We start from the raw sequence: 27,940 nt of genomic DNA, 5'->3' as shown, positions 1-27,940 counted from the left end.
TTATATAACAATAATCTATGAGAGTTTTAAAGTGAAGAAAATAGCTCTAACATAAGAAAGCGCATAAATAAAAATAAAAAAAATAAAAAAATGTAAAAAAAAACATATGTTGCTTGACATATGTAGCCTACTTATCAATCACGTGAAATAATTTTAGCCTGATTGGTCTTTCATGAAGTGCAAACAGTAGCTAATTTTAGCCTTTCTGTATGAAGTTATTACATTTCACTGCTTCCGTAGTGGTTTTAATGTTTCAATAACTTCAAAAAGACAATACCTTGATATCTTTTAATGGTTGTGTTTCGGTGTGAATTTTATGTTATACAAACGTTCCTAATCTTTGGCCCACATGTGTCGCTCTTTCTCTTGGCCGAATGCCAATTAGGTCAAATACGCACGTCAACCAATCTTGAATGTACCACAGCGCGCGCGAAAATTTTAGGGCTTGACGTATTGAATGACAGTTGTCTTGTCCAATAGAAAGATGATGCGAGTGCGCGACATGCTGCGGAGCGATTAATGGAAGGTAAAATTATAGGCCTATATTTTTATATAAAAGAGTTGCATGACGAACTTATGAAAAAGTTATTGCACGTTTTAAAGGAGACCCAAGTCAATTTTTTATATTTTTTTTTTATTTTTTATTTATATATTTTATTTTTAGGTTATAAAATGTATATTTAGGTATATAAAACAACATTTAGCCTACTTGATTTGCATTAAGTCCATAGTACTAATTTCCTTAGTGAAAACATGTAAATGTTTCAGTGACATACAAATCAGTGGGGTAGAGAGCACGCACAGACGTGTGGAAATTGGTGTCTGTTTGTGTTTAAATCTAACACAACATAGACCATATTATTTATGGTAAAATATGGTATTATTCTTAATTTGTGTGATTTGCACAGACAGTTTTTTGTTGTTGTTGTTTGTTTGTTTGTTTGTTTGTTTGTTTTTTGCCCAGGGGACCCCAAGGTAGTGACATGGGGTCCGTGGAAAAGTCTAGAGAAAAACTGTATTTAAAGAAATAAATAAATAAATATTAAGATAAAATTTAACAGTTCATTACTATAGTAGAAAATAATTATGTAATATTATAAATCTACATTAGGCCTAATTTTAGATTTATAAAAATAATTTTTGTATAAATTGGGTGTTTATAAAAGATAGATGCCTTTTAAATGTTAGGATGGGGGTCCTCACTCGATGATCATAATTGCGGGTCCGTGGCATCTAAAAGATTGAAAACACCTGATTTAAATGGCTAGGCTGACCGTATGTGAAGCAATGGTAGGTGTCTACAACAATTAGACTATTGTTTTAAAATAGTAATGACAGACTACTCGCTTAGCCCACTACTTTTTCATGACGGAAAATATGTAGAAAAATATAATCATATTTCTATGATAAAAAAACGATCAGATTCTTTTTGCCACGTACTGTTTCTATTATGGTGGAGATCTCGCGACACCCAGTGGCGCAAAGCTTCAGACATAGTGGCACGATGATAATGCAGTGAAAATAACCACACGGTGGTGCTGTTATCATTCAAATTCATGATTTTGAATCTATAGTGAAGTTGGCTTGATTTTTGCGGTTTAAATTTACTCTCACAAACAAACTCGCTACAAACTTAAAAACATTAGCACACTATCCAGGGGAGAGCGGGGTCAGTTGTTCCAGTAAGCATCGTCCTGGTGAGGTTTGGCTGCAGTGCTGCTTCTGCGAACAATGGGCACCTGAATCTATAGAATTCAGATTGAATAGTTGAACTCTCACTAAGAAATTCTCTTTTACCTTTTTATGATGTTTTTATTTGCTTGGAAAAAGTTCACTTAAGCATACTTAAAAAAAAAAAAAAAAATACATTAAACCCGGTTTCACAGACAAGGCTTAAGCCTAGTCTCAGACTAAAATGCATGTTTGAGCTGTTTTAACTGAAAGCAACTTGCACTGACATGTCTTAAAATATGTCAGTGCCATTATTTTTCTCAAGAAGCACACAAGTAATGTTTTTTTCTAAGGCACATTTATAAAAGCTAATTGAACTAAGGTCTAATCCTGGTTTATTCTAAGCCCTGTCTGTGAAACCCAGGCCTAAAACCTATATAAGTGTTAACTGAATGTAATGTTTTTGGTCACATAACATGTTAATTAAATGAGTATGTATTTTTTAAAATGTACATTAAATGTTTTATATTAATGTTTTTGACCCACTTAAGTAGTACTTTCTTGATTAAATTACTTTTATACTATTATAATTACTTCATTTGTCTTTGAAATATGGTTAAAGTGTACTGCTGAATGTACTGACAAGCATTTATTGTAAATTGAAATATACTTTAATGTCATTTCTTTTGAAAATTGGGTAACACTTTATTTTACAGTGTCATTGTTACATGTGTTACATGTAGTTATTTTAGTAATAACTATAAATTATGCATAATTACACCTGTAGTAATTAATGATTATGCGGACACCTTAAAATAAAGTGTAACCAAATATTGTATATCATGTAGCCTATATAAATATGTTTGTAATTAAATATTTGTAATGATGAAGTTGCAATTTAATACATTTAAAATATATGAACTTTAAATGTAAGATTGAACAACACACTACAGTTAAAATTATAATCAAGTAATATACATGTGCTTTAGTCTGTTATTCAAGACAGCAAATTAAGTGTACTTGTTTAAAGCATGACAAAAAATATTAAAACGAAATGTACTTTGAAGTTAAACTTCATAATTTGACATTTTTACAAAGTGTATGCTCTTTAAGTACACTTAAGTGGCCTTTTATTTCATAATTATTAAATCTTTGCCTTGTTCACTTTGGATTTTATTCAATAAAACTGCACATTGGTTCAAATTAACTTGCCTTCAGAGGACTGCTTGTGACAGGTTCATAGGGCGATATAATTAGTTTCAGTTATTGTTTTAGCCACCTTTAATAATCATTTTTCAAATCCAAATTAAAAACACTAGAATTGTTTTTCTTTATAATCTTGATTGTGCATTTATGGGTTACAGTCATTTGTCAGGTAAATATTGCAAATCAAACAACAATGCAGGTTGGCTCCTTTGGTAGTAAGATTATAAATTGAGATTCTATTATAAAAATGTATCTTCAAGGGCATCAAAATATCAGAGGAGGAAATTAATCTCAGCTCCTGGGTTATTGGTCACTTCGATTTCCAATTAAACCAGAAGAGTTTGAGTTTGTAACCTAAATTAGCTCTTAGACTATAACAAAACAGATCTTCAACAGGTTCTGTGTCTACTTTGTTTCATTTGTGTACTTTTCTCATACCCTCAAGATTAATTGCGTTCGACATCTTTTCACAACCCCTATTCGAAGCTTCCTTTTTCACACCCAGCCCCCCTACAAAACACCCACTACAGGACTAATGTGTTTCAAGTCGTACCCTCTAGGTCTGTCTGTCTAGAACCGGTCAAGTGATCTTCCACATCTACCCACCCATGTTTTCTGTCACAAGTGTCTTAAAGGAAATGCAGTCACGATCCATGACGTAACTTATTTCAGCCTCACAGTATGACAACAGCTTAATAAATACATTATGTGTATTTATGAGAACAATAGACCATAAGCAAGATTCTGCTAAACCGATAAAGGACTGAAAAGAGACGTTTATCAAAAAGGATGCAGTTCTTGAAACATGCTGTTTAGATGGTCAAATCTAATTAAAATGGAAGTGATCGGAAGTGAAAGTTGATTAATGCTTTTTGACTAATCGTTGTAGATAGAACGATAACAAAAACACACACACACACACTCATCAAGAGAAGGAGAGAATGAGCAACCAGAGTCCCACTAGTGCTTTCAAAAAATAACTGGAGAGAAAAAAAGATTTTATTTCTTCTTTGGTGGCACTCCAAAAACAGTAAAAACACATACAGTCAGTTTGGTCAAAATCACACTGCCACAATGAGGAAACATTTTATAATGCTTTTAATTGAAAAGGCACAGCACAGTTACACAAACAGGACATTTGGACAGATAAAAGACTTTATTTGGATTCTGTCTGTACATTCAACATCACAATTCAATAGGGGGGTGTTTTCTGGAACGAGTGACGTGACGTTTCAGGTTGACTGGCTCTGGATCAGCACATCTGTGGCACGGGGTCTGGTGCTACTGAAATGGTTAATGAAGAAGAGACTGTTTCTTTTGACATAGATCAAATATGTTTTTGTAGGGTAAGTTTAGACTCTAATGCCATTAAACACAAATGTCCTGTTATATGTCAGAATATGAAAATGTATATGAGTTTCTGTATTTGTTTTTCTCTATTTTTGTCCTTTTTTGTATAGTGCACTTGTAGAAAACACATGAGATTTGAAAAAGCAGCTTTAAATGATTTTCTCATTTCATCATGAAATACCTTTTTCGATTCTTTATTGTTTTACACATACTCCGCAGATCTTCTTCCATTTCGTGGCTGCAGAGAAGCACAAAGAGAAAAAAAATACTGAGAAGATTATTTTTTTCAAGCAATAAGAAACAATCGTATATATTTAAAATGTATGTGTATCGCAGTGTTGTTTTTTATAAACACTTTTATACACGTCATCAGCTCGTTCTGTAAGGCTGTTGTAGACAGACAGTCTCAGAGCGCCACAAACAAACAGAAGCTGCCTTTTGCAGTTTCTCCTGAACCACCACAACATGCTTATGATAACCATAGTTACGAGATTGGAAACCAGTGACGTTCTACACGGAGCTGTTCATATTCTCAGATTTTATGCGTTTCTATGTCAACACTATCAACTCCGAAATGAATCTGCAGCAGTCAGGTGGTACAAGTAAGAGCTCTATAAGTTGTTTACATTCATTATTATTGTAATGTTATGTGCTTTGAGACACGAGGTAATTTAACGCCATCTCTCGTGATGCTTTGCAGACTCTGCTGTACGCGTTCATGTGTTTTGGAGGAGGCGTGGCTTTGAGAGCGCTCTGAAGGCAGGGTGGGATTTTATGCTTTCAAAGCTAGCTTGCTATATAGCTAGCCTCTCTGAAATTGCCTACCCTAAAAATGAAACTATAAACAATCATTTTTGTAATTGAAATAAGGGGAAATAAAATATAAATATTTTAACTGTCACCCCCCTTTTTGAGCATAGACGTGAAAATGCACTATCCAGACTTAAATGGTTGTAATTCATTAATTCTTTGGAATACTGACTTAAGGTTGGTCTCTTTTTAAAGTAAATTCTCTTTTTACACTCAGCAGATTATTGCTGAAGTGAAATCACTTCAAATGAAAGTGTAAAAAAGTTATAGAAGTTTAAGATTAATGTAAAACAAATAGTCACCTTGGAATTATAAGGTTCTATTATAAAATCCTATTAAAATTGAGTTATTTACATATTCTTATTCTGTGATAACTTACTTACATAATGTGATTTTTTTTTAAGTTGTGTACATTTTGGGACTTTTTATTTAAAAAACAAAAAGGTTCTATCTATAAAGTCGAATGGAATGCAAAAACTTTGAAGCTCAATATCTCAAAACCTTATAATTCCAAGACGAAATGTACTGTACTTAACATTTTTTATTTTATACAAAATATATACTTCCAAAATAATTTGTACTATATAAATAAATTGCTATAAAATTAAAGCCATATGTTTAACCAAGTTGTGTTCCAAATTTAAAGTTGATATCACAAAAATTGAAGTTCCTATGAGATTTTGTTTAGGCGCTATACCAAAAATAGCCACCAGGTGACAGGTTTTTTTCCCCCGTCACATATGAATATATTTCTACGGAGCCCCGGACATGACATGCAGGAAAAAAATAGTAGGCTAAAATGTACTAATTCGTTCCCTCGATATACTAAAACGTATGCACGATTTACTATTTCGTTCCCTCGATTTATAAATCATGCGCGTTTACTAAATCGTGCGCACGATTTAGTAAATCGAGGGAACGAATTAGTAAATCGTGCGCGCGATTTAATTTTTTTTCTTGCATGTCATGTGCGGGGCTCCGTACATTTCTGTCACAATATCACTTCTATCACAAAACAGTCACCAAATATGGAACCTTGAGTTTCAGACCTTTCTGACAATATATGTTTTGTCAAGATTATGGTGTATGGTGTATGGTGACAATTAAGGGGTTCAACTCAAAGCTTAAACATAACTGTACTTGAAATTAAAATTAAAAATGTTACTTTGACAACTAAATGAAATAAATAAGTTGAAGTACTAAAGCTATATGGAAATGTAAAATATTATATTATATAAAAATATATAATAAAAAATATAAGTCAAAATATGAATGAATTCTATAATATTATATAAATAATGTGAAAATAAAATGTCCTGCTAATTATAAAATAAAACATGAGTTTAACAATTCATTATGTAAATATTATGTAGAATTGGGAGGAACCGAAAGTCATTTTTAACACTTTTGAAAAAATATATATTGGTTGATAACTAATGGGGCTATTCATTTTCCTTGTCATGTTGAACAATAAACAGTTGTCATATATACTATACCCTACCCGATAAAGGAAGTGCCCTCTGCTCTGGATTCGTCCAGGCCCTTGAAGATCATCCTGCACACAGAAGGAATTGTTATAGTTATGCTCAAATATCAGACTATACTTTCTGATGCTGCTACCGAACGCTGGGTAACACTTTATTTTAAGTAGTTACACGTTACTACATGTACTTACTATAGAAATAACAGTAAATTGCATAATTACAAGTAACTAACCCTAAAACCAAACCATAACTCTATAGTAAGTACATTTAGTTAATTAATATTACTCAGTACTTATTTGACTAAGTACAATGTAATGTCACCTTAAAATAAAGTGTAACCCAACGTTGTGTAACTGTTACTAACTGAATCAAAGGTCTTATGACGGCAGTGTTGTTAAGGGGGAAAAACACTTTATCTATACCCAACAAAATCCATCAGGACCATTTCCTGTGTGAGAGTGAGGCAGTCATCATTTATTCTTGTTCAGTTTTGTGTTTTACCTTTATGGCACAATAACACTTTTAGCATATAATTACCTCTCAAATGGACAGAAGCAGTTAATCAAACGAAGGTTGAGCCATTTCACATCCTGTACATATAATTAGATGGACTCAAACTTGCCCATGCATGCACATGTCAGCCTCGTGCAGCCATGTTTGTGTATAAGCATGGGTTACATCATGTAGAAATGCATACTTTTAAATATAATAAAAAAATGTCAAAGTTAAATATTAAAAATATTTAAACTTACACTGGGAATGAAATGTGTGTATGTATGTGTATATATATATATATATATATATATATATAGCATATATTAATATATTAAAAGATTTTGTCAAAAAATGCTGTTCTTTTGAACTTTCTATTCATCAAAAAATCCTGGAAAAAAAAAAAAAATCACATTTCCACAAAAATATTAAGCACCACAACTGTTTTCAACATCGATAATAAATAATAATAAATGTTTCTTGATCACCAAATCAGCATGTTAGAATGATTTCTTAATGATCATGTGACACTGAAGACTGGAGTAATGATGCTGAAAATTCAGCTTTCCATCAAAGAAATGAATTACATTTTAAAATATATTATATAAAACAAATATTTCAAAATGGAAAAAAAAAAAATTCACAATATTACTGTTTTACTGTATTTTTGATCAAATAAATAAAGCCTTGGTAAACATAAGAGACTTCTTTCAAAAATCTTATTGTCTCTAAACCTTTAAACATGAGTGTATATGTAATATATAACATAATATATTAAAAATAATTATATATTTACAAGTTCCACATATATATGGATTGAATAAGGTAGTCTGACTTATGTCAACGTCAATGTTTCCAACATCAACCAGAGAAAGAGAGAGATTGCCACATATGTTCTGTATAAACACAGACACTGTCTGTTTTAATAATAATTAACACTTAACACATTAATAATTAACACTTAACACTTAATTAAATCAACAATTACTGATGGTCAGAAAAGAAGCCCTAGAGCTAAGTCGTGATGAGATATTATCAAACAGCATATGGCATTTCATCAAGCAGCACCGAGGATGGAGAGAAACAGACACTTCAGTCAGTCTCCATGAACATCTCTCTAAAGTTATGTTGTTTTTATCAACTATTCATGCACTTACCACAGACTTTAAAGGGTTAGTTCACCCAAAAATGAAAATTCTGTCATTTATTACTCACCCTCATGCCGTTCCACACCCGTAAGACCTTCGTTAATCTTTGGAACACAAATTAAGGTATTTTTGTTGAAATCCGACGGCTCAGTGAGGCCTCCATAGCCAGCAATGACATTTCCTCTCAAGATCCATTAATGTACTAAAAACATATTTAAATCAGTTCATGTGAGTACAGTGGTTCAATATTAATATTATAAAGCGACGAGAATATTTTTGGTGCGCCAAAAAAAACAAAATAACGACTTATAGTGATGGCGGATTTCAAAACACTGCATCAGGAAGCTTCGGAGCATAATGAATCAGCGTGTCGAATCAGCGGTTTGGAGCGCCAAAGTCACGTGATTTCAGCAGTTTGGGGGTTTGACACGCGATCCGAATCATGATTCGATACACTGATTCATTATGCTCCGAAGCTTCATGAAGCAGTGTTTTGAAATCAGCCATCACTATAATAAGTCGTTTTTTTTTTTTTTTTGGCGCACCAAAAATATTCTCGTCGCTTTATAATATTAATATTGAACCACTGTACTCACAGGAACTGATTTAAATATGTTTTTAGTACATTAATGGATCTTGAGAGAGGAAATGTCATTGCTGGCTATGGAGGCCTCACTGAGCCATCGGATTTCAACAAAAATATCTTAATTTGTGTTATGAAGATTAACGAAGGTCTTATGGGTGTGGAACGGCATGAGGGTGAGTAATAAATTACATTATTTTCATTTTTGGGTGAACTAACCCTCTAATATTTAATGGAAATGGACTCTATTTAGTTTCAAGAAAAGCAAAGAAACTCAAAAAAAAAAAAAAATAGTAATAAATAAAATTATGCACTATTCAATTAAAGAATTAGGGGACAAATAGGTATTATTTCTTATATTTAGTACAACTAAATGTCCTAAACTCTAAACTGACTTTCGAATATACTGTAAATATTTGGTGTCTTGGCACTTTCCTAAACTAAATATGGATTTAAAAGTGATCATACTCACAAGTGCTAATGTAGTCTGAATGAAGGTAAGCATGCAGGATACATACATTTAATTTCATTCTCCTGCTTCTTCTTCTGGCAAGCTGGGGTATGAGCTCCAGAAGAGGGTGCAACACAGTAGACTGACACATACACATATATAGAGAGATATCATGAAGACAGACATGGAGAGATATGAAAACCATGAACAGCTGCTCCTGGGGATTGGCCAGGGGTCGCAGAGAGGACTCTTGTGTGTTCTTTCACACACTTATCTGTCCTCAGTGCGGCTCAGTGTTCATTTGGCACACGTGGTGCACTGATGTTCAATAAAATCACAATCACATGCAGGCCATACCAGAGCACATGTGGGGGAATGTGAAATTATGATGTCAACATCAGGAGGTAATGTTTTTGTGTGCGTTTGTGAGTGTTATATAACAATTATTTTATGAATATGTAGTACATCTGGCTGCATATTTGAAACATATCACAAAAACTGGCATATAAATACAAATGAATTCATAGAAACCTCTGTACGATACACGTTTGAAGAAGACAATGCTTCTGTAATGTGGTGGCCATGCAACGAATGGACAGTTAGGAAGACACTGAATAGTTCCTCTGATGGCATCAACACAAAATGGCATGTAAATTAAATTAGGAAAATGTAATCTAATGTTCTTCTGCTTTGAGTCTGTGCCAAAATTTAGATATTAATTCACAAAACGTGATATTTCAAAGGACAATCTAGTGCAAATTATAATGGGCCTCATTCGTGAAACACAAGCAGAACAATTTTTTTTATGTAAATCGTTCGTAAAGCCGTTCTGACGTAAATTTTCAGATTCACTAAAATGTTTTCAAAACTTTAGTTGGTACGAAAGAAATTTACGCCTGCTCCCTACCACGTGTAAATGGTGCGTAAAACATTTGAACGTTCTGTGTCCTTTTAGGCAAACTGATGACACTGCATTTTGATGCACTATGTACCATAATAATATTTAACGAGTTCATTTGACCTGTCTTTATTTATTTAACTGTTCAACTTTGGGTAGGCAACTCTCTCACTGTCACTTTTAACCCAGCCGTCCAATCACAGTGGAGGAGGGGCGGGACAAATACTAAACCAACTAATCATCCCAATTGTACAACGACTGAACAAAATGGAGAAGGTTACTGCTGATTACTGCATTTTTATATACACTATCAGTAATATTCTTCAAAATGAGATACTAGTAACACATTACTGTCATGGATATTATGTATCAAAGCAACCAAAGTATCTCAGCTGGAAAAATGCTGCGCTTACAAAGCGCTTTCAAGCGCCACCAGCTGGCCGTTTTCAGAAGAGCACCAGACAATTTTTAGCTGGCTAAAAAGACTTTGGTGGACACACGATAATTGAATATTTATTGCTAGGCATATGGCCAATTAGTCTCTTTTGAATTTATGCAACATACTGGAGTCAAACCTGAGAAGGAAGTCCAGAAGATTCCACAGCGTTCCTAATTTGCGTAGTTGGAACTCATTGGCGGGGATTATGCTAATTATGAATGAGCGTGCACGCGCGCCCTATTTACTAACGGTAACTACCGAATCCGTTGTATACGAAGCGTTTGTGAATCCGGAGAAGAGTTTTCGTAAAGATCTGTTTTACGCGCAAATTACTCCGAATTTGCTCATATATTTACGAAAGTTTCATGAATGAGGACCAATGAGATAATAAATATGTTCTTTTCCTAAATGTGGATGCTGTCAAAGAGGAATCATATCAGAGGTTACATGCATGCAATGGGAACTAAAGAGTAGATATCTAGTTTTATATACTGTAGTAAGAGTAAATAATCTGAACACTAAAGGCAACGCTGTAGACTTAGTTGAAGCATTAAGATTACATTAAGAAGCATTAATATATAGATAAAATAATAAAATCAATATTTCATATCCACACATTTATTTATTTGGTGTGTAGCTGTGCAATAAGTTCTGATAGTCTTGTAAAGGTTTTTTGCTGCTATTTTTTGTTTGTTTATTTTATTTTAGTTAATTTTTCACATTGACTGTACGTTATATCCTGGGAATGTAGCTAAGATTTTGCTTTTGCATAACCTTGGCCCAAAAGGGAACTGTGCGGTGGCCTAAAATACAGTTTATTTAATTTACCTGATTATTTAATGCCCGAGTATTAGATGACAGATTGCAATTTGCAGTCGAGTGTTATTAAAGACAGTGCAGTGTGGCTGAGTGCTGAAAGCAACAGACACTAAACAACTCTTGAGGAAACCTACCGTCCCATCTGACAATCCTGCACCATTCGGTTTAGTGTAATGAAATAAGAACTATACACACATGTACAGACGCACAAATACAAAACCATACACACAAACACAGAAGTTACACAGAAAGGCACACAAAGACACCAAAATCAATACAGACAAAAACATGAAAAACATTCACACAATGAAAAATAACACCATAATCCATAGAAAGACATCATGATGTTATGATGTCATTGAATTGTCATTGCTTGTACTGAATGTGTTTGAAAAAGCGACATCAAATTAGAATGCAAATGTCACATGCTCACCCTTTTACTGGTCTCTCGAGCTGTGATCTCCTGCATATACAAAAAGGAAAAAGTTGAAAAAATCATAAAAACTAGTTGTACTTTCATTAATCTATAAATTACAGCATTTGCAAATAACTTTATAATTGTTTTAGTGTATTACACTCTAAAAAATACTCTAAAAACAACCCAAGTTGGTTTGAAAATGGATAAACTTAGCGAGCGGGCTGTTTTAACCCAGCGGTTGGGTTAAATGTTTGCCCAACGTGCCGGGCAGTTTTATTTAACCCAACTATTGTTTAAAATTACTATATGGCTGGCTTAAAATGAACCCAAAATTAAAAATCAGACACATAATTACTAGAGGCAACAATAATAATCAAAAGGTGAACATTTATTAATAAGCAATTTAAAAAATGTTTATTGTTTAATTATTATTAATTAAACATATTAATAAATGTAAATTTCCAACATATTTGGATTCATTTTAAGCAAGCAATACAGTAATATTTTTAAACAATAGTTGAGTTAAATAAAACTACCCAGCAGGTTGGGCAAACATTTAACCCAAATGCTGGGTTAAAACAACCCAATTGCTTCCCAACTTGGGTAGCTTTTAACCCAGCATTTTTTATAGAGTGTAGAATACATTAAAATTGGTTCAGTAGCTGATAACTAGACCCAGACTGAATCTGTGGACTTTTTTTTTTTTTCTATTTTATGCAGTTATTTTGAGGGGGGAAATCTGTGAAATGGATTTTAATGTGTTAAATGGAGTTGAGTGCTACACGCTTACTGGTAGCTGAAAGCACAATCAAATTAGCACAACTATTTAATAAACAAATGTGTAGAATATAGAATAGTTTATGTATAGAATATAGAATATGCATGCTGATTCCGTGTGGACATTAATAACATTCACCTTCGATTTTTGCAGTGATCCCAGCATTAGGAAACACAGATCCTCCAGGATATCAGATGTCTGGCAAAGGTTAAAAGAAAAGTAAATGGGTTATGGACAGTTTAAGCATCTGAGACTGAGCTAAATGAGTCAAGTAACTAAATTATGTGCTGAAAGTGTTAAAGGTGTCATTGTTTTAAAAATTAATTTCTACAGGAAATGTTAAGAGCACAGTTAATTGAACTGGATTAATTAAACTGTTAGCCCAAAGTTTTATATATTTCTCTATATTTTTACATACCATAATTCAGTTATAATTTGCTTCAAAAACACACACATAAGTAGCTGTATTGAAAATGGCAATGACACCCCATTACTCACTCTAAAGGATGGGTCTGCGGAGAGGTAGAACGAGCACAGATCAGTTATCTAAGAAAAAGACAAAAATGCAGTTGCAATTTGGAGGCTTGTATAAATGGGATTAAAACAATGAATAAAAAGTTCAAACTCAAAATTAATCATGTCATTTATTTATTTGTATTTTTTTTTTTTTTTTGATGTTTTGTTTATCATTTCTCCAAACGCCCATAATCATGTATTAAACTGTGCTTTCATATCCCAGCCACTAGATCCCCAGGTTTACCCATGTAATTGCTCATGTAACACATGTAAACAAAACAGAGATGTAATCATCACCTTGGAGGGCAAAGTTAATGTGTACTGAAACTGAACAAATATGGGATAAGTAATTTATGATGAACTTTTGTCTCTGAGGAAATCTGCATATAACTCAAGGCATTATAAGTGATTTGTTAGGAGAGTTATTCTACATTTAAAATGAAAGGACTTGACTCTGAGTAAATCATACACACCTGGGTTAGTAACTGCTCATGATCTATTGAAGATGGGTTCAAGAGCACTGGAGCACCTGCAATTCATGCAGAAATCATGATTACATATATTTCACTAATACTATTTAGTATTACAAGCACAGTGAAATTTATAAAAACATTGTATGAGTTTTGATTGGAATATGACAGAGAAATAATTATGTTATATTGACGCAGTGAGTTCCACACGGCATACTGTAGTTTTGTCCACTTTTAATGATTACCAAATCTTCATTGTCAAGAGGTTTCATCACAAAATTGCCAGTGAAATCAATCTGGAATCATTGACAGCTGTAATCCTTGTGATGTTTGGTTGTTCGGGTCTGAAATTAATTACTCCTGCCTGTCGATTTTCTTGTTTTGGTGATTTTCCCCTCTGCCCTCAACGGAATAAACTCTAATTTACGAGAGTTTGTTTATTGATCTATGGGTCTCTCAATCTGGATTGGTCAAAAGGTGTTTTCCATGATTGATTTATGGGACTCATTTAAGTCTTAGAATAGGTGAGATAATTAGGCTGTAACTACAGTACATATAGTCAAAAACAGTAGTAGTTTAGGAAAGGAACCAATAGTAAAAACAGTACCAAAACATAAAAGATTTGTGTTGTTAAAAAAAAGTTTAATGTTATTGTAAACTTGCATCTATCTTGACGGCTTTCTTGGACTCATGACATTTAACAATCAGTCGTGATGGCATATCAATAAATGAGTCACATAGTTGTCAAGGCAAATAATCTGACAACATCTCTCATGACATTTCTTATACTGTCATTATACTGAAATTCGTGTGACAACACTGCTGTCGAAATTGTCAACCACTTTGCCGCACAATGACACTTTTTTTTCTCAGTGACATCATAATTAGCAGTTTCATGACTGAATCCAATATGACGATAAATAGCTCTTGGTATAAAGCGCAAATTCTTTATTGCTATATTGGAGATGAACATAATTTTTCAGGTTTATTGGACCCCAACATAATTTTTCAGGTTTTTTGGAAACCATCTACCATTTTTATTGTTCTAATTAGTATTGACCTAACAAGGCACTTTAACAGAATTCACTGCCCTATACGTATAAACAGTACAAGCCCTTAGTTAATGCATCACAATGACGCATTCCTGCTCATTATCTTCTGACACACCAATGCGGCACATTTTCAACCACAAGCAGGAGAACTAAGTTTAACTAAGCCTTTAATATAACCAGTCAATCCAAAGACAAGGTAAAGACAGACGTTGCAGTGGAGGACAGCAAAAGCACTTTTTATTTGTATTCCATCTGTTTAATTTGTCACAGTAAAGTCTGTCATGTGTTCTTGATTTTTATACATTTTTAGCATCTTAACTTGATTATCCTCATTTGTAAATAAATCCACTGTGCTTAAATAAGTACAATGAACTCAATGTACAAGATTTATACAAGTTTGCTATATCCAGCATTGTAGATACATTCCTTTAACCCATTCCATTAACTTCTAATTAGGAATGTGCACTTAAATGATTTCATGACCACTGAGGGATTTCATTCAGTGGGTGATTTCAGTTTGGACAGCTTTCATATCAAGTTTTTTCAGATACTGATCACATTGAGGCAATTAGTGGCTTACTAAATGTGTTTGACATATTAAAAACAAAAACAATTGAGTCCCTAATTTCATCAGATTAAACAAGATTCAAGAACAATATGCCTTTCTAGCTCTGTTCATGTTATCTCACTGTTTAGAATTTGAGAAAAGCACTGACATGCTGACAATGAATGTATGTTCGACACAAAGTGACTTAGTTCTGAGACGTCAGTAAATTTCAGCACTCTTGGAAAATGTGTGTTTGTAAATATATATATATATATACAGTCAAACCAAAATATATTCAGGCATTTTTGATATTTTTGGTATATTTTTACTAGTGGGTGCAGTTAATTTATGTAAGTGAGGATAGCAAAACAAAGTAAATTGTGACATATTATACCCAAAAATTCTTCATACAGTGAACTACCAGTAAAGCTGATAAAAATTTGGAACCAAAAATTATTCAGACACTTTGACCTGACCATGTTTTGTTAAGTGTTATCTGACATAATTAAGATTAATGTTTTCTGACACAGTTTAACTCTGAGATCTTGTCATATTTTATTACCATTTTTTTTTAAACTATAGTGAATAAACTGTAATAATGAATGAAATGTTCAAGGTGTCTGAATAAATTTTGGTTTGACTGTATATATATATGTGTGTGTGTGTGTGTGTGTGTATATATATATATATGTGTGTGTGTGTGTGTGTGTATATATATATATATATATATATATATACATTTTTAAACAGTTGAGCTTCCTCCTTGGCTTCACATATTTACCAAACTTTCACCAACTATTCAACTATTTTAAAGCAACAATAAATGTTTGATTTTAAAAATCACTGTTTGAGATATTAAATGAATACTGAGAGTATTAACAACACTGTACCTCTATGACTGTACAGCTGGCAAACATCACCTTGATTTGGTTAAAAAAAAAATCTCCAAAAGAATATGATGCTATACAACAGATATACTGATATATAAAAAGATGTTGATGATACCAAATAAATAAAGTAAGTTTAAATAAAGTTAATTTATATTATATTATTTTATTTATCATCATCATCATGTTGCTGTTTAGAACAGCCATTAATTTAAATGAATCAAATGAATACTCAGCTTTCTCACTGGAGAGATGATGTACTAGGCCACCAAACTTCTTCAACTAAGTTATTCTAACATCACTAAAGAAGTAAAATGAGGGATGTATGTTGAAGACTTACTTGTGGTGATGGGTATGAAGGAGATGAAGAGGACAGCGAGCATCAGGGTGTAGTTGTGTGCTGGGCTCATCGCGCTCTGAGCTGCTCCGCGTTCACACTGACTGCTGCTCATCATGCTCTCGTGCGCGTCAGTCCGTTCGCTTGCGCCGGTTCGTGTGGTCTGAGTTACCAGCCAGACATTATGAACTCTCGGAGTTACACACCCTCTTCGTAAATCGACCTGCAAAGTACGTCATGATGAATGAGCCCCGGCACGTGATTAATTTACAGTTACAGAAACGATGATGTGAAATGAGTGGTTAACGCTATGAGTAATTACTTTAAAATCTTTAATCTTCGACATTTTAGTGTATGTACTAGCCTATATACACACGATTATTTGTGTTAACGTAAAATGCAATGGCTTTTACACAAATACATGTATATTTTTAAATGCTTGTTGAATGACAAAACGTTTGCTGAGATACAATAGTCCTGGTGTAAAAGTTTCCAAATGTAGCTTTATTAGCTAAATGGATCACACAGAAGACAAAACAAAGAAACGTTGAATAAAATATTGGTCCGCGTACCACTACTATTAAAGATTCATTAAATATGAATATTGTCATCCCTCTGGTTGACAGTAGGTCATTAAATACTAGACAAACACGTTATATCAACGTAAAGGGATGTTTTTCTGGTCTCTGTAATGTTTGTGGGCAAAGAAAGAAAAAGAAAAAAGAAGCTAATGTAAACAAAAGAACGCTGCAGGTATCTCTGTATCAGTTGTTTTTCTTCAGTGCTGGAGTTTGTTTCAGCACCACATGATGTGGACAGCTCCAGGTTAAAGTTCCCCTTGAGTCCAATTACCAAAACAATTTACTCTCTAGGATTCTCTAAATGCAGAAATGTGGAAATGTTTGATTTTGGGATGTCATATAGTAAGATTTCAAAACTAATTCCTGAATATGAAAAAAATCCTGGAAATGATTCAGACTATGATGTTCATTTACGCTTAGTTATCTAGTACAAACTAATGAAACTTCCTGGAAAGAATTGGACTCACATGGTATTAATCTATTCACTTTCAATCCATTTTCCTCTGCATTTTAGATATCTTTGTAATATCTAATGATCAATAAACCACAAAGGTTATAAATTAGATTTAGAGCACATTATTGCATATAGTTTTCAGAAAATTAAATTTTTATGGTTTTTTTTTTTTTTTTTTTTTTTTTTTGGTACAATACAATACATTAAAATTGGTTGCTAATGTACCTGAGAGAGAACAAACCAATACAAGACAAGGTATCAAAATCCTGTCCTTTGGATCTTTTTTTTTTTTTTTTTTGCAAATGTCCCTCTGTTATGTTGCCTATAAATGTAAATAAATAAAAGCAAACTGGTCCAGGCAGATAATAAGAAAACACAGCTACTCAATCCCAGAGTATCTGACATATAACAGCACAAGGAAATAATAATTTGCCTAATTTTAAATGAATGAAGAAGATATATATATAACATTTTAATCATTTTATGTCACAAAACATAATAACACATACATTATGTTTTATAAAACGGCTAGTTTCTGTCCTTGATTCTGATTGGTCAATAGCTGTGTTTTATTCACGATAAAACACGGCTATGACCGCTTCACCTAACAGTTCTGTGTATCACAACACAACACCCTTAGCAACCACTCTTAGCAACGTAAACTGTTTGTTCTCAATTGATATTGTTCATTGAACTTAATGTATTATGTAGAAGAGTGTTGTGAGAAAGAGATCAAATGAGCGAGTTTATTACCTCCATTCAGATTTAGCATTTTCCTTCAGGTCAGTCCTATGTTCATAATAAAAAATCTGTTTAAATGTTCACTGCAATATCTTGTCCTTTTAACATTTAAGGGGTTTTCCTGTGACTGACAGCACTAGTCAAAGCATTTGTCAGTTGCGTCTTGTTCCGTGTACACAACAATTCAGTCTTTTCAATATAAAAGTCTTCGCTACTGACTGACACACTCATAAAGACAGTCTTTGCCGCCATCTAATGGCGTAATAATGTAACTTCTGTTGCTGTTCACGGTCAGGGACTATTTTTTTCCGCCAGAAGGAGGGTTTTTAGTGATTTTACTTCATGAAAGTTGCATTGATACATATATTTTTTGGCTTTAATATTTGTATTGTGTGGTAACCGTTTTATAAAAGCAATAAGGTACTCGAGGCTAGTGCTGTAATGTGAATAAGTCATGGCTAAAGTACAGCACAGCCTCTCGTACCTTATTGCTTACTTGTGACTGATGCTTAAATTTTTTTATAATGATTAAAATTATTAGAATGTTTTTTTATTATTATTTAATTTTTCCCAAAATATATCCTCTATGGTAGGATTCATACTGCAATGCTACTATAATTTGATAAATATACAATTACACAGATGCTTTTGTAGAAGCATCAAGAGTTTTTGTGCAATTATTATCACTGTGAGATTGACAGATATGACCTAAATAATAACATTTGAATCCTATATTAATGCTGTTTGTTGGAGTCAAACATGGATGTCATATTGCGCATATTATATTAAGCTTAAGCCTTTTATGCAGTGAGGGAATTCAACGCCCAGTGCTATTAACTATATTTTATTGTGTAAATTGTGGCATGATATGAGGATGAAACCAAGTACAGGAAATAAATAAGACATCTTTATGTTTAGTCAACAGGCTTCAATGTCCTTTTTGCAATTTTCCACAAGACCACAAGAAAGTTACCTTCATGTGAGTGTTCACATCTGATCATGTGATCTTGACTGCATTAATGTCAACAAGGGAGTGCTTATAACATTATCAAAATAAATAGAAGGTTTGCTATAACTTTCATCAAATTTGCAATTAACTGGGAAGAGGAAGGCATTGGAGTGTAATGGAAAAATAAAAAGCCTAAATTCAGCCTTTTGTAATCAGCTTTGTCCTATTTTGAGGGTGTGGCTGTAGCTCCCTTGAGTGGGATGTAGATACAGATAATACGATTGCACCACTGTTTAATATCTCCTCATTATGAAAATGTCAAGCATTGGTGTCATGGGCTCTAGAGTAAGATTCTCAGCATTGAGATATGGCCTCACATTTCCGGGCTTATTCAAAATGTATGTGCATGTGTGTGTACTTGAACAATGGGATTGTTCATATTGATATGTTTGAGTCCAAACATGCCAAGAAAACACGTATCTCAATGTGTCCACCTGCCTAGGTAAAATGAAGCCTGTGGCTGTGCATGCATAGGGAGGAGGTGTGCTGAGTTTGTGTGTCTACCGCCGTACATCATGACGCACACGGGAGAGTGAGATTTGATTCACAGTTAAGCATAGCGCCACTGGGAAATATCGGCTAAATATCAAAGTGAATAAATAATCAGTGAATATCCTTTACAAGAGGGTTATTGCTGGAGTTTTGGAGGATTGGGACTGGATGACTTAGTAGCTTCAGCGGAACTGAAATAAATACAATGAGAGCTTTTCCACAGGTTAAAAAGATAATTTATTCAACAAGGGGGACAGAAAAGGAATGAGGTAGGAATGAAATTAAGAGGATTAATCAAAAAACAATATGGATAAAACCATGTTGCAGAGTTAAAATGGATAGGTGAGATGGAAACACATATAATGCACATTATCAGAATATGTGGTTTAGAAGTAGCATGAGCAATAGTTGCTTACCAAAGTGAGAATTGATTCACCTCATATGTACATGCAGAGGTTAGACAATGAAACTGAAACACTGGCCAATATAATGTTGAAGGTTTCACGCCAATATATGTGTGGTCTGATAGCCAATCTTCACTGAATCTACATTGCATCAGTAAGAGCAGTGTGTGAAGGTTGAATTAGCAGAGCAATAGCACATCTGTACATAAAACATTTCAATCCACACAACATAATGGGAGACATATCAGCTTTCAAAAGAGGACAAATTGTTGGTGCGCATCTCGCTGATTTATCTGTGACCAGGACAGCAAGTCTTTTTGGTGTATCAAGAGCTATGGTATCCAGGGTAATGTCAGCGTACCACCACGTAGGATGAACCACATCCAACAGGAGTAGCTGTCTGAAAGGGATGTCCGGGTACTAACTCAGATTGGATCTAAAAAACATAAAACTACAGCAGAATTAAATGTGCACCTGAACTCTCCTGTTTCCACCAAAACTGTTTGTCAGGAGCTCCACAGAGTCAATATACATGGTCGGCTGCTATAGCCAAACCTTTGGTCACTCGCGCCAATATCAAATGTCAGTTTCAATGGTGCCAACAGTGCAAATCTTGGGCTTGGAGATTGTGTAACATCAAAGTCCCTATCAAGGAAAGTCTGTTCACTCGGCAGCCATATTTGCAATGCCTCTGGGCAGCTATTTCGGGCATCCAAGACCAAGTCATATCTATCTCAAAAACTGCTTGGCGAACTCACAGCTAAATAACAAGCAACAAAATCTGACATAAAATATTGTTTCTTATGCTCAAATAGCGTTGAAAAACGTATTTTTCAGGCTAGACGAGACAATGCGCATGTGTAGTCCTAAGCGCGAGTCTCCGGTTTCTATGGGAACCGGATCATGTCATTGTATCATGGCGTTCCCTACAGTGCTGGTTCAAACATTGTACCCTGGAGGGGGTGCCGTGTATCAGCATGATAATGCACCAATACACACAGCAAGACTTGTGACAGAATGGTTTGATGGACATGAAAATGAAGTTGAACATCTCCCATGACCTGCAAAGTCACCAGATCTAAATATTTTTGAGCCACTTTGGGGTATTCTGGAGGAGCAAGTCAGAAAACGCTTCCCTTCACCAGCATCATATAGTGACCTGGCCACTGTTCTGGAAGATGAATGGATCAAAATCCCTCTGGCCACTGTGTTTTTGGCACTTTTTCTGTTGAATAACATAAACAGCTTTATTAAAAAATGCAGTATGTTTTATTTTTTATGGTTTTGTTAAAAAAAAACTGAATTGACATTTTGTCCTATTATCAAACACTTTTGGTTTCAGAAATTCATGCATGACAAATCCACTTATAGAGTGAATCAGCCAGCAAAACATAAATGATAAATATTTGCAGGTGCACTTTTAAAGGTTTCATTCACCCAAAAATAAAAACTCATTTACTCAACCTTATATTATAATAGGACCACAAACAGATGGATGAGGGATGAGAGGATGGGGATTGTAACTGTCAAACCCCAAAACTTTAAAGGGTTAGTTCACCCAAAACTTCTGAAATTTCTGTCATTAATTACTCACATTCGTGTCGTTCCACACCCAAGACCTTCGTTCATCTTCAGAACACAAATTAAGATATTTTTGATGAAATCTAAGGTTTTTTTATCCCTCATAGAAACCAACATAATTACTGTCATTCAAGGCCCAGAAAGGTATTGTTACATGTGCACTCTGTTTTGGACACATTTTGGACTTGTTGTTGTTCTATTTCCCGCCACTTGTCATTCACCATGGTAACTGATCACCAATCATCACATTCAGCTGTGTTCAATCACCACCTTGTTATCCTTTGTATATAAGCCCTGTGTTTCCTGTCATGTGTTGTCTGGTATTGTTTATGTCTGTGTTGGTGTATGTTCCTGCCTGTTTCTGTACTCTTCTGTGGATTATCTAGTAAAAGACTTATCTTATCTCCTATCTCCTCGTCGTGTGCTTAATACACCAGCTACTGTAACAGGTATTAAAGACATCGTTAAAATAGTCAATGTGACTACAGCTACAGTGGTTCAACCTTAATGTTATGAAGCAACGAGAATATTTTTTGTGTGCGAAAACAAAATAAAAATAACGACTTTATTCAACAATTTCTTCTCTACCCTGTCAGACTTGTACGCAGTCAACGCAGTGAACCGTGTGAGCAGTTCAGTGCTTCTGTGTTTACGTCCGAATGCCGGCTCAGTGAATAGGCGCCGGCCAATACTGAGTCTGCATTCTGAAGTAGAAACTGGAAGCGCTGCAACGAAAACAGTGTAGGAGAATTACGGGAGAGACGAATTTGTTGAATAAAGTTGTTGTTTTTGCGCACAAAAAGTATTCTTGTCGCTTCATAACATTAAGGTCGAACCACTGTAGTCACATTGATTATTTTAACAATGTTTTTACTACTTTTCTGGACCTTGAATGTGGTAATTTCGTTGCTTTCTACTGAGGAAAAAAACCTCTTGGATTTCATCAAAAATATCTTAATTTGTGTTCCGAAGATGAACGAAGGTCTTACGGGTGTGGAATGACATAAGGGTAAGTATTTAGCGACACAAATTTCATTTTTGGGTGAACTAACCCTTTAAAGTACGACAAGTCTTATGAAACCATATATTATTAAACTGGTTATCTACCATCTCACTTATTAGTCAGTTGAGTAACTTGGGGTCTCTGTGACCCAGGAGCATCATGGGAAAAAATGTGACTCAGATTCAAGCTGACCTAGGTAATTAAAGCATGACTCACACAACAAGTTTATTAGCGATAATCTCTCCCGTCATACATCCACTCATTCCCCCACCCATTCCTATATCAACCACCTACACCCTCCCAAATCCATTTCCCCAACAGTTTTTAGTTTGCCCAACAGTTTTAACACACAAACTTATGCCTGTTGGATTAATATAGCGGGGGCACATGATGTCAAACATGTAGCATCAGAGTAATTGGCCATCTGGAGAGTAGATGTTGTTCCTGACTCCTGACATACAATACATAAAGAGCCTCTTATGTGTGGTTATTATAGAACACATGTTTGGATTCTTTATCATCACTCTCTAAAATAGCTCTGACATCCTGCGTCTGGTTGTTGTTTTCTGAACAGCTTAAAATGTTTCTCAAATGTTCTTTATACTGAAAACGTCCTTTAAAATTAGTCAGAAGACCCAAACAACAAACATTTCCAGTTTTTATAACGTGAATGTTTTGGAACTAATTTACTCTATGCTACAATCCATGGTGAACACAATCATACCCATAAACATCCATTACAAATGTCAACAGTCACTTACTTTAATGCAAAAAATGGTGGTATCTTTTTCACTCCTCTGCCCTTGTTTACAGTGAAAAGAGGCCAGGTAATTAACTTTATCAATATGGCAAAATACTGACATTATGTCATTGCCACTTCACAGCAATCTTGGAAAATCAATGGGTAGCGAGCAGCTGCACACAATGTAGCTGCATCTGATAAGCCACTATGTAATTAATGCTTCCGCTGTGTATGGCTGCAGGCATTAGAGAGGGAACTCCAGGCTGAGGGAATAAACACTGATATTTCAGAGTACTAATTAGAGGCCATGTTGTCTTTCAGAGGGATGAAGAGTTTATCAGGCTCTTCAATGTGCAGAAAACACATGCGATAGACACACAACCAAAGCGAAAAACACTTGCAGTCTTTGCATTGACCACTACATATTTCTTGTATTTGTGGGTTTTGGAACAGGCCCATAGGCTATGGAATGGACTGAGAGTAAAGTTCAACATCGCTAAAGGTGCATTTGATTTGATTTTTCTCTAAATCCCTATGGCACAAAAAAAGTCACTGCAGCACTTTCCTAAACATCAACGTTTCACTATGCAATTGGAAAGTTGATTTTGCAGTAAGATGATCTAATACTCAGTGTTTTTTTTTTTTTTTGTTTGTTTTTTAAATGGTGTAGATTTAAAGGCTTAGTTCACCAAAAAATGAAAATTCTGTCATTAATTACTCACCCTCATGTCGTTCTACACCCGTAAGACCTTCGTTCATCTTCAGAACACAAATTAAGATATTTTTGATGAAATCCGAGAGGTATATGACTCGTCCATAGACGGCAATTTAACCGACACTTTCAAGGTCCAGAAAGGTACTAAAGACATCGTTACAACAGTCGACGTGACTGCAGTGGTTCAACCTTAATTTTTGTGCACAAAACAAAACAAAAATAATGACTTTATTCAACAATCTCTTCTCTTCCCTGTCATTATCCTTACGTAGTTGCCACAGTAAGCACAGTGAAGGCTTCCGTGTTTACGTCTGAATGCCGGCTCAATATTGGCCAAAGCTGATCATGTGAACAGCACGACGCATGCGTGTAATGCTGACGCAGTAGCCGGCCAATAATGAGTCGCCGTTCTGACGTAGAACCTGGAAGCGCTGGACATAAACAACATATGAGAATGACACAGAAGAGAAGATATTGTTGAATAAAGTCATTATTTTTGCTTTGTTTTTGTGCACAAAAAGTATTCTCGTCGCTTCATAAAATTAAAGTTGAACCACTGCAGTCACATAGACTTTTTTTTAACCTCTCAAATTTCATCAAGATGTTCCGAAAATGAACAAAGGTCTTACGGATTTGGAACGACATGAGGGTGAGTAATTAATGACAGAATTTTCATTTTTGGGTGAACTAACCCTTTAAGTAGCAAATAAGTTTCATTAAAAAAACCAAACATATTTTGAGCCAACAGCACCTGCTGTTGGGGCTAAAGGTACAATAATTGACGTGATAAATAGATGGCTGACTTTTCCATTTGTTGACATGACATGGTTAGATTCAAATGGTCAATGTAATTTTATTAACCTTATAGATAATCACCATACTACAGGTGCTGGTCATATAATTAGAATATCATCAAAAAGTTCATTTTTTTATTATAAATTATTTTTAAAAATGAAACTTTCATGTATTCTAGATTCCCTACATGTAAAGTAAAACATTTCAAAAGTTTTTTTTTTAAATTTTGATGATTAGAGCGTACAGCTCATGAAAGTCCAAAATCCAGTATTTCAAAATATTAGAATATTTCCTAAAATCAATCAAAAAATGGATTTGCAAAACAGAAAAGTTAAAGTTCTTTAAAGTATGTTCTTTTGTGCACTCAATACTTGATCGGCAGGACATATTACAGCAAATGACTTGCTCCTAGCCCAAATTACTGCATCAGTGAAGTGTGGCATGGAAGTGATCAGCCTGTGGCACTGCTGAGGCACTATTGAGCCTTCAGATCATCTGTATATTGTTGGATCGACTGTTTCTCATCTTTCTCTTGAAAATATCCCATAGATTCAGGTCAGGCATATTGGCTGGCCAATAAAGCACAGTAATATCATGGTCAGCAAACCACTTGGAAGTGGTTTTTGCACTGTGGGCAGGTGCTAAAGTCCTGCTGGAAAAGGAAATCAGCATCTCCATAAAGCTTGTCAGCAGATGGAAGCATAAAGTGCTTCAAAATCTCCTGGAAGATGGCTGCATTGACTTTGCACTTGATAAAACACAATGGACCAACACCAGCAGACGTCACGCCCCCCCCAAATCATTATTGACTTCAGAAACTTCACACTAGACTTCAAGCAGTTTGGATTCTGTGCCTCTCCAGTCTTCCTTCAGACTCTGGGACCATGATTTCAACATGAAATGCAAAATTGACTTTTATCTGAAAAGAGGACTTTCGACCACTGTTCACTGTCCAGTTCTTTTTCTCCTTAGCCCAGGTAAGATGCTTCTGACATTGTCTCTGGTTCAGAAGTGGCTTGGTAGTCCTTTTCCTGAAGATGTCTGAGTGTGGTGACTCTTGATGTGCTGACTCCGGCTTCATTCTACTCATTGTGAAGCTCTCCCAAGTGTTTGAATCGGCTTTACTTGACAGTATTGTCAAGCTTGCGGTCATCCCTGTTGCTTGTGCACCTTTGCCTACCCAATTTCTTCCTTCCAGTCAACTTTGCATTTAATATGCTTTGATATTTCACTCTGTAAACAGCCACCCCATTCAGTAATGACCTTCTGTGACTTACTCTCTTTGTGGAGGGTGTCAATGATTGTCTCCTGGACCATTGCCAAGTCAGCAGTCTTCCCCATTAGTGTGGTTTCAAAAAACAAAAGATACCCGGATTTTATACTGTAGGGATGGTCATTTAATGAAACTCAAATGTAAATATTCTAATATTTTGAGATACTGGATTTTGGACTTTCATTAGCTGTACGCTCTAATCAAGAAATTTACAAAAAAAAACTTTTGAAATGTTTTACTTTACATGTAGGGAATCTAGAATATATGAAAGTTTCATTTTTTAAAATAATTTACAATAAAAAAATGAACTTTTTCACGATATTCTAATTATATGACCAGCACCTGTATATTGTATTTTCTGTAAACTATGGGAGTAGTGAAAAGTAGATTTTTCTTAAGGTGTGTCTTTAGCCCTGTTGTACCCTACTTTACAGCAATTTTGGGAAGAGCCAAATATGAAATATCCATGAGAAATATGAGATCTCAGTCGCAAATAAACAAAAAGTAATTCATGGGACCTGTTACCACAACTTAAATAAATGCATGGTTGCAAGTTAAAAAGTTGAATTTATTGTTTTAATTAAACATTTTAAGTGCAAACATAATTTTGTTGAGTTCTGTTGATATAATACATTACATCAACTTAATATTGTTTGTATTTTAAACTCAAATGTCTGCATTAATTGGCTTTTTTTTTAATTAAGTTATGTATGTAAATTAGTAACATAATGATATTGCCTTGATAACTTCAAAATTAGGCAGTGGATTTCTAGTTCCCAGCATGCTTTGCATAGGACTGGATAAAGAGAATAAATGTTGAATTTAAGTGTTAATTTATTTGTTTTTAATGAAGGGAAAGACCTGTTAGTGTTTAATGCCGTTATGTTTGACATTTAAGAGTTTCTGTAATGTTGAAGTTTTTGTGGTTACCATTGTGCTGAAGATAGATACATGAAGGTAAACACTATTGACTCTATAAGCAATGACTGCGCTAATGCCAGTGACAAGTAATATCTTACTTGTTCATTAAATATACATGTTAAATATATGTTAGCATGTGCTATGATAGCTGTTGATTTAAACTGAAATAGATAAGATTAATTGGTTCCAGGGCTACAACTCTGGTAGTTGGAGGAACTTAATTTTTTTGAGTAATCAACTTAAAAAGTTGTTTATGCTACAAATTATTATGTTCCTCTAACTTGATGTAGCTTATTGGTTGAATGTAAATTCACTCAAAGTTGTCATAACTCAAAAAAAAAAATTTATGCAAACTGTTGCGTTAATTTTTTAAAACAACGTCCCATTAGAGCTATTTTGTAGATGATTTAAAGGGATAGTTCACCCAAAAATGAAAATTCTGTCATCATTTACTCACCCTCAAGTAGTTCCAAACCTGTAGAAATTTCTTTGTTCTTCTGATACAAAGGAAGATATTTGAACGAATGTCAGTAACCAAACAGATCTCTTCCCCCATCTACTAACATAGTAGAAAAATAAATACTATGGTAGTCAATGGGGGGCGAGATCTGTTTGGTTACTGACATTCATCCAAATATCTTCCTTTGTGTTCAGCTTATTTTATCAAAAGTCTTTTATCAAAATTTCAGCCATACTGCAGTGCTTGTTATTCCCTGTATTATTATTAAGGCATAACGAATACCTCTCAAATCATCCTGTGGCCACACACACACTAATTACACTAGTGCCCATTTTTTGCTGTGTGCAATTTTGATCTGATTTTAGTCCCTACTAATTGCTTTTCATCTTCCTCATTCATTTTCTGTTTACAAC

At 34.4% G+C, this 27,940-nt stretch overlaps 1 protein-coding gene across 7 annotated transcripts; it reads right to left on the bottom strand.

The window, feature by feature from the left end:
* Positions 1–3,956: 3,956 nt before the first annotated feature.
* Positions 3,957–16,560, bottom strand: nmu (neuromedin U). Of its 7 annotated transcripts, none has more exons than XM_051876424.1 (10): positions 16,360–16,554; positions 13,537–13,592; positions 13,046–13,093; positions 12,686–12,745; positions 11,785–11,814; positions 11,486–11,536; positions 9,263–9,337; positions 6,539–6,592; positions 4,409–4,465; positions 3,957–4,158 (listed from the first exon to the last, which is right to left on the bottom strand). In XM_051876424.1, exons 1-9 carry the CDS (start codon positions 16,472–16,474, stop codon positions 4,430–4,432), a joined length of 525 nt encoding a protein of 174 aa, XP_051732384.1. In that variant the 5' UTR covers positions 16,475–16,554; the 3' UTR covers positions 3,957–4,158; positions 4,409–4,429. The 7 variants fall into 7 exon arrangements, with proteins under 7 accessions (XP_051732384.1, XP_051732383.1, XP_051732387.1 ...); XM_051876423.1 differs by having other exon boundaries at positions 3,957–4,161; positions 16,360–16,548; XM_051876427.1 differs by lacking the exon at positions 9,263–9,337 and having other exon boundaries at positions 16,360–16,560.
* Between the last annotated feature and the right edge of the window lie 11,380 nt (positions 16,561–27,940).

Source organism: Ctenopharyngodon idella, chromosome 20 (genome assembly GCF_019924925.1).
Source record: "Ctenopharyngodon idella isolate HZGC_01 chromosome 20, HZGC01, whole genome shotgun sequence".
Taxonomy (NCBI): domain Eukaryota; kingdom Metazoa; phylum Chordata; class Actinopteri; order Cypriniformes; family Xenocyprididae; genus Ctenopharyngodon; species Ctenopharyngodon idella.
Note: the sequence above shows the minus strand (reverse complement) of the source record. Positions and strands in the feature narration are given on the sequence as shown.

Bases quoted from the DNA above. Each gene is read 5' to 3' on its own strand.
- nmu (XM_051876424.1), bottom strand. From the start codon at position 16,474: ATGATGAGCAGCAGTCAGTGTGAACGCGGAGCAGCTCAGAGCGCGATG. The intron at 13,094-13,536 runs GTGTGTATGATT...TCTTTTTCTTAG, and splicing joins ATGAGCAGTTACTAACCCAG to ATAACTGATCTGTGCTCGTT. The intron at 11,537-11,784 runs GTGAGCATGTGA...ATGTGTGTATAG, and splicing joins CTCGAGAGACCAGTAAAAGG to TTCTTATTTCATTACACTAA.